At 36.5% G+C, this 17,223-nt stretch overlaps 1 protein-coding gene across 4 annotated transcripts in view; it reads left to right on the forward strand.

Annotated features, from left to right (window-relative positions):
- Positions 1–17,223, forward strand: part of MSR1 (macrophage scavenger receptor 1) — a 75,337-nt gene that overhangs the window by 32,713 nt on the left and 25,401 nt on the right. For 3 of the 4 annotated variants that reach the window (XM_087856457.1, XM_045808477.2, XM_045808479.1), the window contains 3 exons: positions 5,892–5,972; positions 8,412–8,501; positions 13,338–13,391. In XM_087856457.1, coding sequence (XP_087712583.1) covers positions 5,892–5,972; positions 8,412–8,501; positions 13,338–13,391 — 225 coding nt within the window. Of the gene's footprint in view, positions 1–5,891; positions 5,973–8,411; positions 8,502–13,337; positions 13,392–15,560; positions 16,095–17,223 lie in introns of those variants that run through there. The other variant, XM_045808481.2, reaches the window with a different exon arrangement.

A 17,223-nucleotide genomic window follows, 5' to 3' on the forward strand; every position in this document is an offset into this window, starting at 1 on the left:
CTACGTCTTCGCTAATTGCATGTGAGTTCCGTGAGGTTGAGTTTCGCCTCTCTTGTTGATCTCTCCCTACCCAGCACCTGTTAGCTGGCTTGCTGTATGGTGGGCAAGCAAATGCATATGTATTGAATAAATAAGTGAAACTAACCCTTTCTTCTTTTTGAGTCACACTTTGTAATGACAGTGTCATTTTTCCAGATTTCCAACATAGCAGTTTTAATTGTTTTTATTCTTTCTTCTGAGACTGCCCTTAGTTCTTAGGTTCTATATTCTCTGTCCCCTTGTTGCTTCTTTGTATTCTTATGTAAGCTTTTCTTAACCACTAATCTACCAGACTATTGACATAGTCTCCCAATCATTTCCTTCCTCATTTCTTTCCTTTCAGACTGTAATCCTATCTTCGCTCTTGTTAAAATGCAGTCTTCCTGAAGAGAAACCCTAAGTTATAAGCCTATCACTTCCTTATTAAACATTTTCCTATATGGCACATCTTCTATAATGTGTCTTTTAACCACTTTTGAATATCTGATTCCCTCCCTTTTCCCTTTTTGATACCAAGTACTTCAAGTGATTTCACTGTGATTCTAACATACCCAGTACTTTTTCTTTTTTTTTTTTTTTATATATTTTATTTATTTCTTTGACAGAGAGAGAGACAGAGAGAATACGAGCAGGGGGAACAGCAGGCAGAGGGAAAAGCCAACTCCCTGCTGAGCAGGGAGCCAGATGTGGGACTCGATCCCAGGACCCTGGGATCATGACCTGAGCTGAAGGCAGACGCTTAACTGACTGAGCCACCCAGGCGCCCCATTCTCAGTACTTTTTATATCCTGCTTCATGCCTTTGCCTTCACTTAAATATATTGTCTTCAATTCTATCTGAAAATATCATATCTCTTATTCAATGTCCGTCTAATACGGGAAGCCTTTTCTAGTTCCATCAGAGTAGTAACTTCCTAACATCTGTGTCTTGCTTAGTATTAAACATTAGTACTCTTTTCATCAGAGAAACCTTCACATGACGGTCGTCTTGAAAAGTACCTCACACTGTCTTCTAGAGCAGTGTTGCCTCTTCTTGGAGACAATACATTCCTTAAAATTAGGGGCTATTTTTTATATTCTCTACCACCACTAGGCAGAAAAGAAATTTTTAATAATACTTATGAAACTATAACCCAAGAAAAACAAATTGTATAAATTAATGAGTGCCTTATCATTTGTTGGTTGTAGGATTAGCCATCTTTATGCCCCCCTTTTGATATTAACAACTGCTAAATAATCATGAAGATACAAGACACAAAAATATTTTAACACATTTACCAAATAATTATAGTCATTAGAGACTAAAGGACTAAGCGGAATTTCATCACTGCAGTAGTGATGTAATTTGGTAGGGGGTGAGACATAGCATGATTTAATGAAAAAAGTCAGTGAACATTTGAGGAGAGGGGTTAAGAGAAATAAAATACAATATGGCTCAGTGATAAGAAAAGGTAATGTGATGTTTATTTGAAAAGAAATTTTAAACAAATTTTCTTTCCAGGATCTAAAAGCATATATATATTCATACATAAACATATTCATGTCAAGGAAGAAGAATAAACAATTGTTAGAATATAAATTTGGAGATTTGTGCAACCAATTATCATGATTTAAAAAATAAAAAAATGGTTGTGTCTTTAACCACTATGTAATGGAAAAATTCATCCGGGGAATAATGGAAGAACAGATGCCAGAACTGAAGTCAATTAAGTTGGGAATAGCATAGCCTAGAATGTCAGGAGAGAAGTGGTTTAGTTCTAGTTTTACCCAACTAGCTTTAACACCTTCGAAGTTTACTCTCTGACCCCTCTGTATGTATGTTTGACTAAGAAATCTTTAAGGCCTCTTCAGATTAAAGGTACCTAAGTCAACGAGCTTGAAAACTAAAAGAAAAAAAAAGGGGCAGGTTTAAGCAGCAATAGCCTAGATGATTCAGTAGATTTTTATGATGAGAAGAAAAGATTACGAATAAAGTAGGAAATGTGTGATCATAATGAATAGGACACGGAGAAGCATAGCTCTGGAAATTTAGGCAGACATTCGTTCTTTGGTCTCATCTGAGGATTTTAAATGATAGGATATGCCTGGGTTTGCTTTTCTAGTACACTGTGTAAATTTTGATCTCTGATATGTATGGTTGTCGAGTATTCTGAATCGGTTCTTTTTTGTGGCAAGGTAGAAATCTTAGTTTTCCTTTTTCAAAATAAATCATAGGGAGGGAGCTAAGTAGTGGATTTTGTATGTGTGTTTTATAGAAGGAATTGTCTGTGGCAAATTACTGCTGCAGCATTTACGAATTATCCCTGTAACTTTGCAGTTAGAAGGTATTAAATTTGAAGAAAAATAGTGTGAATTCTTACAGCTTGATAGTAATTCAGGACAAAGAAGGTGACTGCAAAGACACCAAGTCTCCTGACTTGAAGTTCTTCATTCTTTCTTCCATAACACGGCAGAACAGATAGCTATATTTCTATATATAGTTGATAGAGGTACTATTTTTTTTTTAAAGCTGGAACTGAAGGAAATATGAGGGTGAAATAGAGACTATGTACTCTGGGAAACAAACTGAGGGCTTCAGAGGGGAGAGGGGTGGGGGAATGGGATAGACTGGTGATGGGCAGTAAGGAGGGCACGTATTGCATGATGCACTGGGTGTTATACGCAAGTAATGAATCATGGAACTTTACATCAAAAACTAGGGATGTACTGTATGGTGACTAACATAGTAAAAAATATTATAATTAAAAAAAAAAAAAGAAATAGACACAATACATTCAGACCAGATAAAGATCTCTAGACTAGTGCAAGTGCAGGATGATTAGAATGTGAGCTACAGAGGGGATGGAGAGGAGACCACTTTTGGAAGATAGCATGAGAGCACCATGTTGACAGTGTTCTCAAAAGTTCTACACACAAAGCTAAGAGAAAACTGGTGTATGATCTGTGTACTTCTGTCCCCCCAAATATGTGAAAGACACTAGAAATATTTATTGAGATACTTCCCACATTTTCTAGGCAGTAGAAAAGATATAGCAATGTATAAAAATGAAACATAATAAGTGAGATTAATGTTACATGAAGAATAAAGTAACAATAAAAATGTAACAGCCAACACACCTAGTTAGAATTCTTTAATGTGTACTTGGTTTTCTTACTCTGGGAGTCAGAAACCTGGTATCAGTATTTTATATAAAAATACAGAGAGGGATCTTTGACTCAGAATTACAGAAAATAACTCATGTATTTGTTATGACTGAATTAATTCTCCAACGTTAGAGCTGTATGCAGTTCCTCCACAGAGTTACCTGCAAAATAATTGACAGGGAAGTGTTTATAAAAGAGTTCCATCTCTTACTGGCTGAATAAATGGTGAAAACTCTTAACCACAGAGACTAAGAGCCGAGATCCAGTCCATCAGTGCCTTGTGTCTTGTCTCACACATTCTGCTTTTTCCTGGAATGTCTATGTCTTGCTTTAGAGCTCTAATTACTAAATAAAAATCTTTCCTTGTCCATTTTTTCCCCCCAAAACACCACCCCTGAGTACTGTGGATTTGCTTCCTTTCAATTTGCTCAGCAAAATTCGGGCTGCAAATGGAGTCTTTCTGCCTTGCTTGCTTTCAACTTCGTCACTATGTAGAGATGAATGAACTGTAGCCGTGTTCATGGTTCTGGAGGTGCAACTCCTCACTGATGGAGAACTGTGACATTTCTTGGGCAACATCCAAATGTATGTCTCCAACGTGAAGCTATAGCTTAGGGGAATTTGCGTGATGATGTAAAAAAAATAAAATGCAGTCAAACAAAACAAAACAAAAAGTACACACACAAGAAATAAATGTTAATGGTTAGTCTCTTAAGATGATTGAATTATGAATTATATTTTTCTAGGCTTTTGTATTTCCTGTAATAAGTAGAGTTGCTTTTGTAATAAAAGTACAATACAGTATTACTGCCCCATGTCGCGTATGAAGAGAAAGTGGCAATGTGCCATTGAGAAGAACAATGATATCTTGAAAATTGAGTAACCAGGGAAGGAAGGTTCTAAAATCCAAGTTGGACCTTGAAAAGTGGAACAGATCAGAAAAATGGAGAGAAGCAGGGATAGGACTTAGAAACAAAGAACATGAACAGAATATACTTTTTCATGAGATTATCTTTATTCATGTGGCCCTTTCTTCAAATTCGTCAGGTATTTTATTCCCACACCTGATTAAAATGTGTAAGCAAGTGCTCTCCAACCACTGATGCTACATACAGTTGTGTGTTGTCCTTGGGCTATGCATTTGGCCAAACCACAGCGAATGAAAATGCCTCTTTTAAAACATCACTATTTATTATTCTGTGGTATATCCAAGTTTGTTTCTTCCTTTTGAGGTTGAAAAGAAAATTGCAAAGTGTTCTGCTTGAAGCGAAGGGATTAACACTTGTCCTGTGCAGTCCATGTAGAAGAGGGAATACTAGCAGGGTTACCTTTGAATTCTAAAATGCCAGGGGAGCCTGGGTGGCTCAGTTAAGTGTCTGCCTTTGGCTGAGGTCATGATCTCCAGGTCCTGGATTGAGCACCGCGTTGGCGTTGGGCTCCCTTCTCAGCAGGGAGTCTGCTGCTTCCTCTGCCCCTCACCCCACTCGTGCTTTCTCTCTTGTTCGCTCTTTCAAATAAATAAAAATCTTTTAAAAAAAAAAGTTCCAAAGTTTCATTTTTCTAAAGAGGTGATCACTAGATATGCATTTTGCTGGGCACAGAAAATTCAAATGACTAAATCAGTATTGATTAAATTCAATACTCAGAGGACACTTGGGGAATTGTGAGGCTAGGTGGTCAAAATTTTCCATCCAACCTCCCCAACTGATTTTATCCTATCTGTATCTATTTAGGGATTCTACTTAATACAACTACTTAATACAACTTAGAGGTTGGGGTGCTGATCCCTTGTGCCCTTGAAAATGAGTGTATAACTTCTGAGTCCCCCAACACTTTCCTAATAGTTTTACTGTTGACAGAAAGCCTCAACAATAACAGTCAATTAACACATATTTTGTACGTTACATGTCTTATATACTGTATTCTTAAATCCAGCTACAAAAAAGAAATGTTATTAAGAACATCATAAGAGAGAAAATACATTTGCAGTACTGTTCCGTATTTGTCGAAAAAAATCTATAGATGAGAAGACCCACCTTTCAAACCCATATTGTTTGAGGGCCAGCTGTATTTTATTTGAAAAGTATTCTTTTACTCATTTTTACCTTCCTGCCTTTCCCCAAATCTCTCCCTCTTACCCAGAATTCTCTTTCGCCTCATTCTCTCCATTTTTCAAATTACCTTTCGAATCTTACTCTCTCAAAGGCTTTTCAACCATTGCTACTCCTGCTGATTCGCAGCTCTCTAACAAACGTCTGAGTTTGTCGTTTTCAACAACACGGTGCTCGGTTGTCGTCTATGTGTGGATCACACATGATTTATACGTCCTTCCACATTTTCCACACAGCATCTAATTTGATACAGCGAAATCTGCCTAGTATGTACACAATACTACAGTGAGTTTATGGCGTCATTGACTCCATGTCTTTTCCCTGCTCCGAGGTTCTGAGAACCTAAAAAAGTGCTAGGCACACAAATATGTAATACATGATTAGGCTGTCTATTCTAATGCTGTCGCATCTTTATCAGTAAGGGCACTGCACGTCTCTGTAGCAGGGCATGGCTCCAGAAGGTCCGTCTTCCTCATTCTGTGTTATTGCACTACAAATAGAAGACTGGATTTACTTATAGAACTGTCTTGAAACATGACATATTCATTTTACCTATGCTTTCAAACTGTGATTGGTAACTGTCATTTATTTTTTAAAGGTCCTCCTGGACCCCCCGGTGAAAAAGGAGATAGAGGTCCTGCTGGAGAAAGTGGTCCACGAGGCATTCCAGGTGTAGTAGGTATGGTAACAGTAACTATTTCATCATATCCTTCAGGGTCTGATAATATATATCCATATATGTGTGTAGGGGGAATTGCTATTTGATTTGTCTCCTGTGGAGTGCATGCATGTGTATGTACTTGTGTGTGTGCTAAGGGGGATCTTAAGTGTTTTCCAGAAGCCTAAGCACTATAATGTACCAAATGTCACTGACTTTTGCTTTTTGAAGAAAGTTAAATGCTTTAGCCAAAACTACCACATGGGGATTTTCATATTCCTCGTGAGTGCTGTCTTTGTTATTGATCGGGCACAGTATATGGCAGCCCTCGCTTTAGGTCACATGAGAAGGAGAATATGAAAATCATTGTCACTCTGAATATATTTGCATGACATATATACACACACACACACACAGACACACATACATACACACACAGACACATAAAAGGAAATTGGATTACATTCCTTATACAGTCCTTAACTGAAATATATCTGCTTAAACCCATGAAATCTGAATGTAAATATTGACTAGAATACAGATGACTTTTACCTTTACTGTCAGCTACTCTCTGTATCTTACTTAGAGCAAAATTGTCTTAAATTATTTTCCTCAGTTGGTGTTGTAATCTTGAAAGCAATATTTTGAGAGAAGGTAATAGAAGACAGAAAAGGAGAAAGAGCATGAACTTTCCTTGCTCTCACAGAAATAGAGGAGACCATAGTAGCAGCATGATTGTCATGTTATTCTTGGCGAGAAATCAAATACCCACTTGCTCTTTGAAAGTGGGGAGTAGACTGCATGGCTTAATTATAACTAGAATGGTTTGTGCCGCCAAAAACATGTCGAAATACCATGTACTACATCCTATTTTTCTGTCTTTTGGTTATATAAAATGTCTTCTTTCTGATCAATATATTGACTAGCTCAGGTTACATCAGAAAAATAGTATTTAAAAATGAAAGACGTGAATTTGACACCTTTCTGACCTTGACAACGTTATGCTTAAAAAGCCAATACATAGTTCACATTAAAAAGATTTTAAAGCTATTTGACATATATCTATATATATAATCATATGTGTGTGTATTCAATATATGAATCAATCTATGGATGATCTATGGGTACATTGTTATACATACATAGGTACATACGTTTATATTTTAATACATACAGTATATGATATCTATATGCAAAGTAATATATATTGAGTAATTAAATTGAGATGGCCTAAGTTTACTAATATTTCTAAACATAATTTATCATTTTATTGCTTTGGCTATCTGCTTAATATCTGTTCAAATCAAAGTTTAGACTGGGTTGAATAATATTCTTGACAATTTAAAATATACTTAACATTTCTTAGAGAACAGTTAACCCAATTTTAGGTGTCTGTATGAATATACCTCAAGAAATGTTTGTGTTTTTTGGGGGTTTTTTTGTTTTGTTTTGTTTTTTTACTCAATTAATATGTATAAGTCCTGCCTCCTGGAACTTGTAAACTAATGACAATATATTCAAAGATTGATATTGGGAAAAGATGTATAATTTTTACATTTTTCATAATGTGCTATCGAAGGAGTTAACTGAAAATTGAATTAATGGGATTTCTCTGAACTGATAACATCTAAAATGAGATTTTTTTACAATAGTTTATTTCAAACTGCTGGGCTCTAGGATGAAATATTTCATTCTATAGGAAAATAACACTGTTACATACAGTTTTCATGGTCATCACAGTAATTGGGGGAGGGGGAGAAAGGCTGTTTTCATTTAAGCACATAAAACCTGGGTTTGTATATTTATATAATATGTACCCATTAATGAATCTTCATACACTACACACACACACACACACACACACGTGCGCGCGCGCGTATATATGTGGTTACATTATTGTTTGGGATTAGAATACGTAAAATCAAGTCCGTGAAAGATTAATATATTCCAGCATTAGGACTCCAATTTTTAAAAATATATATAAATATATTTTATAAATATATATAAATATATTTTATAAATATATATAAATATATAATTTTTTGGTTTATATTTCTCATTGCTTGAGTTGTGCTTTTTCAGGAACAAATCTTAAGAATTCAGTTTCCACCTTGTACATTTCGAAGTTACCATTGCTGCTACAGCAAAATCCTGCCATTTGAGGATTTCCAGTTGGACTGCATAAGCCTTCTGGTCAAAACTCCAAGATTTTTTTTCTGATGTGTTTTTATTTGTAGTAGCAGTTTATTTATTGAATATCTACATTGTACTAAGTGCATTGTTTCTACCAATTGCTTGTATTATTTATCAGTGGCACACATGAAATTTTGGGAAGGAATATTATCCCTTCATTTGGAGATTGACCTATTGCATATTCAAAACTAAATTGTTCCATTATACTTACAAATCTACATGAGAAGTGAATTATCACAGCTGTGTTTTTTTTCATTAACCATGTAGGTCCTCCAGGTCTTAAAGGTGATCGGGGAGCAATTGGCTTTTCTGGACCTCGAGGATTTCCAGGGCCACCGGGGAAGACCGGGAGGACAGGTATCGTGATAATGTATATTTTCTTTGTATACGAAAAGCAATAGCCATCCTAGTATGAATAGTAGACTCACATGCAGTTTATTTTGTGGTCTGAAACATTTTGAAACTAATTTCTCTCTACCTGAGGAAAGTTCCTATGTCCCAAAGGAAAGTAGTCTTTAAGAAAAAAAAAAAAAAGAAAAAGACAATAGAGGATTTATAAACTCTACCCAACCATAAATCACATGAAGAATGGTGTGTGTCTTAGAACAAAGAGAAGGGAAGGACTAGCAAAGAAAAACAAAGTATAAATACCCTTTTAACCAAAACTGGCCAAACCTTGGAAAGTTACAGTTAGCAATCTACAGATAGGTCAGAAATCCTATTCTATGCAAGATAAACTGACTGCTGTTATACATTAGTTCTTAATAAACTACATTGTTCAGGCTCTTTAAAATTTGTATACATGATGACATTTTTTCTACTCCTTAGAAAAGGGCAGTAGCCTAAGCTTGAATTGTGAACTTCACACAGAAATTTTAGAAAGAGGCAGGCTTACTGTTTCCTAATTTCAAAGTAAATGTTGACTAAGAGAATAGGATCCTTATCATTGAGGTGTTCTTTAAAATAGATTTTGTTTTAGTAGTTTTAGGTTTATAGAAAAATTGCACAGAAAATACAGAATTCTCATAAACCCACATCCGGTTTCCCTATTGTTAACATCTTGCATGTTAAGTTATTAACATGGTGTATTTGTAATAATTGATGAACCATATTGATACGTTATTAGTAATTTAGGCCCACAGTTTATATATTAGAGTTCATATTCGGTGTTGTACATTCTGTGGGTTTTATCAGTTGTATAATGACATGTATCTATCACTAGAGTATCATACAGAGTAGTTTCCCTTCCCTAAAGATCCCCTGTGGTCTACCTACTCATCACCAGCACACTCCCTCCCAACCCCAGGCAACCACGCATCTCTTCACGCGCTCTCTGTAGTTTCGCCTTTTCCAGAATGTCATACAGTTGAAATATTGTATCTAATCATTTCAGATTGGCTTATTCCATTGAGAAGTATACGTTTCAGCTTCTCCATATCTTTTTGTGCCCTGATAGCTCATTTATTTTTAATGCTCAATGTATTCTGATGAATGGGTGTACCTCAGTTTATTTATCCGCTCACCTATTTGAAGGACATCTTGGTACTTCCACGTTTTGGCAGTCATCAATAAAGCTGCTGACCTGAGTTGTCCTAGAAGTTTGATTGCTGGGTCTCATGGTAAACCTGTTTAATTTTGTAAGAAACCTCCAGACTGTCTTCCAAAGTGTCTGTACCATTTTGCATTCCCACCAGCAGTGAATGAGAGTTGGTGGTGTTCTGCATCCTCGCTGGCCTTTGGTGTTGCCAATGTTTTGGATTTTAGCAATTTTAATAGGTGTGTTGAGGTATTTTTGATAGTATTCGTGTTTATGGACTGTGTCAGTGGCAGTTGGGCTTAGAGAAAAATCAGCTAGCCACAAGTAAGCAAGCTACAATCAGACCCAATTACCTGAACTGAATGGTATATTTATATACCAACCATCTCCAAAGCTGTCTAGCTTTAATCAGGCCTTTTCGGCAAAATGGGAAGAAGCGTTCATTTGTTAATTTGTTTGAAATTATCTGCATCCTTCAGGAATTGCTGAATTTCCTAAATGGGCAATTTGTGTGCAATAGATAAATATATTTAAAAACCCTGAATTTGACAAAATTGCAAAGCTACTTATAGTTTCCAAGATAATTCAAAATAATTCCATGAAGTGAGAACACATATTTTATCTGTATTCTAAGTTTAAAGCTAAAATGGCACATTGATGTACTATCTCTCTCAAAAAGGTAGTCATTTATTATCTCTGGCAAAATCATGGTAAGATTTTGTTCGGGACTCTTTCTGGTATGGTCTGTTCATAACTTTCTATTTACATTAAATCATAAGGGGTAACTTCATAAATGAATATCACTATGCACTCTGAGTAAATCAGAGTTACAGGTTTGTTTTTCTGGAAAGTCAAGAAGTGGAAACATGGCAAAAAATTTAAGAATATTAAGAAGGCCTCACTCTTTCTCACACCCATCTGTCTGTTAAATATAACCCTCCTACATGGCCACTGACAACATTAGCAACAACCCACAGAAGAGATGTGTAACTGTAGCACAACTTAGCTGATTTAATAAGAAATAACTTCCCTTAGTTTGAGCATCTATGTTTTCTCATACGCTGTGCTTGGAGCTGAGAACATAAGACGAGCTGCTCCCCACCCTGGAGTTTTCTCCCAGAAATTGCTCACAAGGACCTCTTTTCTAAAGTTTAATCAACAAGATCATTCTGTAACATTTATGTGCACTATCTAACCTCAGGTGGTTCATTTGGGAAAAGTAAACATTTAGCCAAAGGTATCATTCTAAAGGAGGGATACACCCCTGTTCTCTAGCAAGGATGTTTTTGATGTGTTCACCTGTGAGAAGAAATTTCCAAGTGTCCTCTGTGAGAAGATCTCTGAATCAGGCTAGAGTGACGTAAAACATTTGTGTTTATGTATAAGAAGAAAAGTTTTATTTTATTATTTTTTTAAAAAGAGTAGTGTAAGATAAAAAGGCAAAATTTTTAAAAACCTGGTTATTTATTTATCATAGGATCCTAGAGCTATCAGGATTTAAGTGAGTCATTCACGCAGTGCCCTGGCTGGAACATAAACTATCAGAAGACAGTTGTGGTATAAAAAGACTCCCAAGAATAATGTACAGCCTCTTCCTTTTTACTAAATAATGCTAAAATGATAAAATTAAGCTTTTTTATTGCATTATCTTTTCTGAAAAGAATTAGAACTGATCATTACACCCTTTTGAATCCCCCCCCTCCCAATTTTTGTTTAATATCTTAGACTTTTCCTCTTTGGAATCTGAAACTTAGGTACTATATCTCATAAAAGTGTATTATCAGAAAATAGGAAATATTTTGAGTGCTTTTAAATTAATGATTTTTTTTTGCCAATTTCACGTTACCTGGAATGACTGAATCATAATTAAACAGTGAATATAATGATGTACAGTGTAATCATATATGCAAAATGATCAGAGGCATTCTCTTTATCATACGCTGATAAAGAATGGTTGACATTTCATGAAATCTTCACAATAAAATTTTAATCGGAAACAACTTACGCTTTCTAAGTGCTCAATTTCAGTTTTCATGTTACTTACCAGGGTAATTTTATATTTTTAAATTTGATAAATTGGGGAATCAAAAAATCTTTAAATGGTAAATAAGAACAAATGTTCCCAAAGACAGATGAAGACAAAATAAAGTGAATTAGAGAAAGAAAGAAAAATAAAATCCAAATAAAGATTTAAACTTTAAATTAAAATTAAAAATAATTGTGCCATAAAAAGTGAACAGAGATGACAAAGCCCTCTCTCATTCACTGAGAATAAAACCACAGACAGACCATTCTAGCTAAGCTTTGGGAGATGTAAAACAGTAAGAGCTACCATCTCTTCTATTCCTCTCTTTATGGGCAAGATGCTTTATAACCATTGTTGCTAGTTTTTAAGGTAACTCTGCAATGGAAGGTGTTATTTTTTCATTTGATGGAAAATAAGCTTTTAGTTCAGAAAGGTTTGAAAACTTCTTTTGAGCCACATACCTGGTAAGTAGCAGGGCAAAATAATTCAAATAGAGATTTCTAAAATTGCCGTTATAATGCTATTAAAAGCCATGGGTTTTAAACTATGTCCTCTGAGCTCTTGGGTGCAAGGCAGAGGGTCTTGATTTTGTTGGGGGAAATCAAGAACATTAACAAAGATTCTGACTTAAGAGAGTACTATATCAGCCCTACGTTTATGCTAAGAAGGTATTACTTGCAAGGTAAATACTTAAGAATGTTGGAAGAAGAATCAATAAGTAAGAATAGCCCCACTCTCAGGAGATGACATGGTTACCATTAAAATCTCTTGTTGGTACTAAAACATTATCTTCTGGATATATTTTTGAAAGTGGAGCTGTTTATGAATAATCACCATTAGCAAAGACCCAGGTTTTAACAATGTTTCCAGTACCTCATACAAAAGGATAGCATTTCTACCACACCCTTCAGTTATTAGCTGCGGTTCCTCAAAGCCAAAGGAAGTAGACTATAGGCTTAGATGCCCTTGAGACCTTCCTAGCTTCCCCCAGGATGAGGTCATCAGGATCTTAGCATTCTCAGAAATTCATTCACAGCCCATCTTTGGGATTCTTCCCTCTAAAGAAATGGAAACAAAATAAAGTGTAATGGGAAATATAGAATCAAGGTTTCAGATGAAGGACACTGAGTTTCCTGGAGGAGGGAAAAAAGCAAAGTCAAAGGAAGAGGAAAAACAAGATGAATAAGCACAAAAAGTGCCATACCTCAGTTTTGTCTGCTTTAGGAAAATGGGATATTTAATGCCCATATAAATAATTTGCAATAATGTATGTAAGGGACCTACCCAGAACAATGACCTGTTTCTAATAGGACTTTTAAAATGATAGCCATTACATCTGAAACTAATGATACACTGTATGTTAATTAATTGAATTTAAATAAAATAAGTTTAAAATTTTTTTTAAATAGTGAAAATAAAATGATAGCCCTTATCATTATCAACATCAACAGTATTGTATTTGAATATCTGTAGGTTGTGGTAAGCTGATATTCCAGGTTACCTTGTGATGGTCTGTCTCATTTAAAGCAATTCATTTTTGTCTCCATTTACAACAACTCATTTTTAAATAATTAAATTGGCCTAATTACCAAAAAAAAAAATTGTTTCTTTTTTCTTGTTTGTTTTCAAGGAAATCCTGGACCAAAAGGCCAGAAGGGGGACAAAGGGAGTGGAAGCACACTAAGTAAGTGTATGGTTCATTGTTTTTATGTGTGCCTTGTAATAGTGGTCAGGGCTCAAGGCAAATGTGGGGAACTTCAGCATTGATCCCTAGACGTTCTGTGGATGTCAGCCACAGTTTTCTCCAAATAAAGCCTGCTCTTTGGAGTAAAACAAATAGATTAAATTATACAACTGTGAGTCTCGTTACCCATTTGTATTTTGTTTTCACGATGAGCACAGTTTTCTAAAAATTCCACATAGAAGATTGTTCAATTTTCAAGCCACCTCCAATCTACTGAAGGAAAATCAAGTTTATGAATAGAAACAATTCTATCTTCCTTACACACTAACAGAGCAAACTGAAAGGCTCCATCTAGGAATTTGGACAATCTGAGAACCCTGGCCAAATAAGTCGCTGATGGCTGGGGTTTTGGTGTTTTGTTTTGTTTTACTAACCACTTGAAACGTTGCGTTCTGTATCCTAGACCTTCAGAATTGCAGCAGAATAGATTTGACACAGGGAACTCTTGTTGATTGGATGCTGGCCTCATATACATTGGCCCTTAAAAACAAAATATTAGATGCGATGTCTTCAATATGCCACGCTCTAAGTCAGTTATTTTGTGTCTAGGCTGAATCCACACAGATCAAGGGAAAGGATTAGGGAAAGGAACTGAGGGATCCCCTCCTGCGTTCCCAGTAGGAGCTGCATGTGATGTCTGCGTGTCAGTGGGGGTAGCCACTGCTACACGCACACACGGTGATCAGAATCTCTACCCAAACACTGTCTGCTTTAGACAGATCATGGCTAGTCCTTTAATGTACCAAAAATGTAGCATTTTTCAGTTGTAGTTATTATTTTAAAAATATAGTACCAATTTCTCTCCCTTATAGCAGAAGTAATTATTTTAACCTGTACTGTGTATGGATATGGCCCTTAGACAATTTGGGATCACCAGCTTGAATGCAAGCCATTCAAGTCTAATATAACTACCTGATGCTTTTCACAATTGTTGCATTGTTGACCATGCTTGCCCCTAAATTGAACATTATTGTGTGTCTCCTCACAGTGCTGTAGTGTCATTCAGTGATTTTTAGTGTGGTTACTATTATAGTTAGATAATGGAAACATTAGTATACCTCTTCTCCTTTGTGTCCATTTCCTCTTTAATGTGACCACTTTTGTCTGCTGTAATACTTTATCCTACCTAGTCTCCTTTCTTCTCATCACTCCGGCTATTTTCACTTGAACTCCTTTTGTAACTCTTTTCCCTGTCTTCCTGTTTATCTCTGCCTTTATCTTTGGTGCAGTTTTTATCTCTTTTTCTCCTTTTCCTGAGACTTTGTCTGAACTACTTAACATTGACTCTGGGTAAGCCTAGCAAATAAAGAACTCTGTTTTGCAGTCTGTAAACTGAACACCCACCCCGTCTTCAGGTACCTGAGGTTATCAAATACTTTGAATATTTTTTTCAGATCTGTTCAGAAATGTTTCCAGTTATAGGTGTTTTCATGGCTGTTTTGAACTTTATGCTCACACTTTCTTTGTGAAAGGAACAATAGAGATACTTCTGTGTATAAGTGTTTATGGCCTCCAGATTTCCCTCCATGCACCCGCCCCATAGAGAGTATATATAACTCCATAATGTTTCAGAAAGAAAGAATCATAGACACGAACATCTATACAGTACATTCTGCTTTTACCTTCCTGAAGTTAGTATGTCAGCCCCTTGCCCATGTCGGGACATGTGGCTCTAGCTCTTTTCCCTCAGTGACTATGCACTGTTCCATTATATAGCTATACTGTAGTGCCCATAGTACATCATTCTATTCCCTAGTCATGAACACTTGATGATTTTTGTTGGCCATAGTTTGGCTTTCATAAGCAATGCTATATTCAGCAGTCTCATACATGACCTTGTGGAACTATTTTATAGAGAATTTGCTAGGAGTAGAATCAATAGTTCAGAGGTGACATGCATTTTACAATTTGGTGGTTTCTTGTGAATGGCTCCAAAAAGATCGTACCAATTTATTCTGCATGAAAGTACCTGATTCCCCCTCTCTTCAGTTAGTTCTGATAAATAACATTTTATATTGAGTTATTTTAATATACCTTTTTCATGTTTTGGGGGCATGATTTACATATAAAAAGAATAATCACTGATTTCCTCTTTTATGTATGTGTCAGGACCGATACAACCCCCTGATCGTATTTGGGCAGGGCCCTTTTAAGATCAGGTGGGTTGGGCAAGACACCCTCTGCTACCATCTCATTAAAAGGCCCTTCACCTCTGGACAAGTCATCAGCACAACTGACTCCAAGATCCCTCTGTGGCTCCTCCAAATGACTTTGGTTCCTGTGTGGTGTGCAGTTTCCACATGGCTTTCTCTCCTGGTCCTTTGTGCTGTTTGGGCCTCTGTTCCCACGTTCCCACCTCTCCCCACTCAAGTACCCCACCATCACCACCATCTCCTAGCACCCTTAGCTGGATGCCTCCTGTGTACTGAACGGGGGGCTGCTCCTGCCAGTTCTCAGAGCCAGGCCGGGAGCCTCTGCCATCCACTCACCTCATGTCCTCCTGAACCCAATTTAACCCGGTGGGTTCTAGGAGACATCTCATGGATCCTGAGTCTATGTGGGTTCTTGACATTCAAAAACAATACTCCCAATAAGTGATGGGGTTACATAAAAGAAAATGCCTTTGTTAGTTCACTCATTCATTCACTCGGCGTGTGTTCATTGCATACCTCCTGGAGCTGGACACAGAAGCTAGTAAGATAACTACCGCCTCTCACCTTACGGAGCTAATTGTCCCCGGAAGCCCTAAACATGTAAATGGGCAATTCTATAAACAGCACTATGGGAACGGAGGAATAGGCTCTACAGGTGTTCAGAGGAGATAAAGATTATTTAATCCCTTAAATATTAAAAAAGTAAATTGATTTTGATTAGCTTAGTTTACCTTCTTGTCTTCTTCTTCGACAAATTACACCTTTTTTTCCCCCAAGTTTATAGTGAAGTCAAGTGAAGCTTTTTTTTTCCCCCCCAAGTTTATAGTGAAGTAAAGTGGAGCTTGGACAGTTCATTCAACACATTTAGACCAAAAACAGAACTTGTTTCTTTAGATGATCTGGCTATCTCAAGCAAGAATATTTTGATCATGAAAAAATAATGCTGATGTGTTTTATTGTAAAAAGCTCCTTGTGTTTTACACTTTAAATATCAATTATAGATCTAAAGGTGAAGAATTTTGTGTAGGTGAAGAAGGGAATAAAATGAGAAAGGGGAAAAGGTAAGAAAAGACCAAAAACAAAACAAAACAAAAGAACAGGGAAGATGTAGGGTAGTGTGTTATTTGTGTAGGTCTCTCTATTAATTAACAGATCGCATTTCCACACCTCTCATTTCCTTCAAGGTTTACACATAGTCTCAAGCTTCAGTCTTAAGTTTCTAGTAAATTCTAAGTCATGTAGCCATGTGTGTCTCAACCCTTCCATTCTCTCTCCTGTAAAATGTGCATCATGACACCTACCTCACAGGGTTGTTGTGAGGATCACATAAGACACTGTGTGGGGGAAGATGCTCTGTAAAACCATAAAGTGCTTTAAACACATAAGGTATGCTTCACACTGGTCTCTCTGAACCGGAACCGCTCTTCCTTGCTGGTATCGTGCAGACATGTCAAGTCTGTAATCAGAGTCAGAGTGAAAGCAAAATGAAAATGTGAGAAGCCAAATAAATGTCATGGACAAAACAGGAGGTGCTAGAGAATAAGATTTTTAACATTAGAGCAACGTGAGTGTGACCAGATCTCAAATCAATGAGTTTGTCTGAGCCAAGCCGAAGACCA

This window comes from Ursus americanus, chromosome 27 (genome assembly GCF_024610735.1).
Source record: "Ursus americanus isolate L20-20 chromosome 27, mUrsAme1.1.p, whole genome shotgun sequence".
In the NCBI taxonomy this organism is placed as follows: Eukaryota; Metazoa; Chordata; class Mammalia; order Carnivora; family Ursidae; genus Ursus; species Ursus americanus.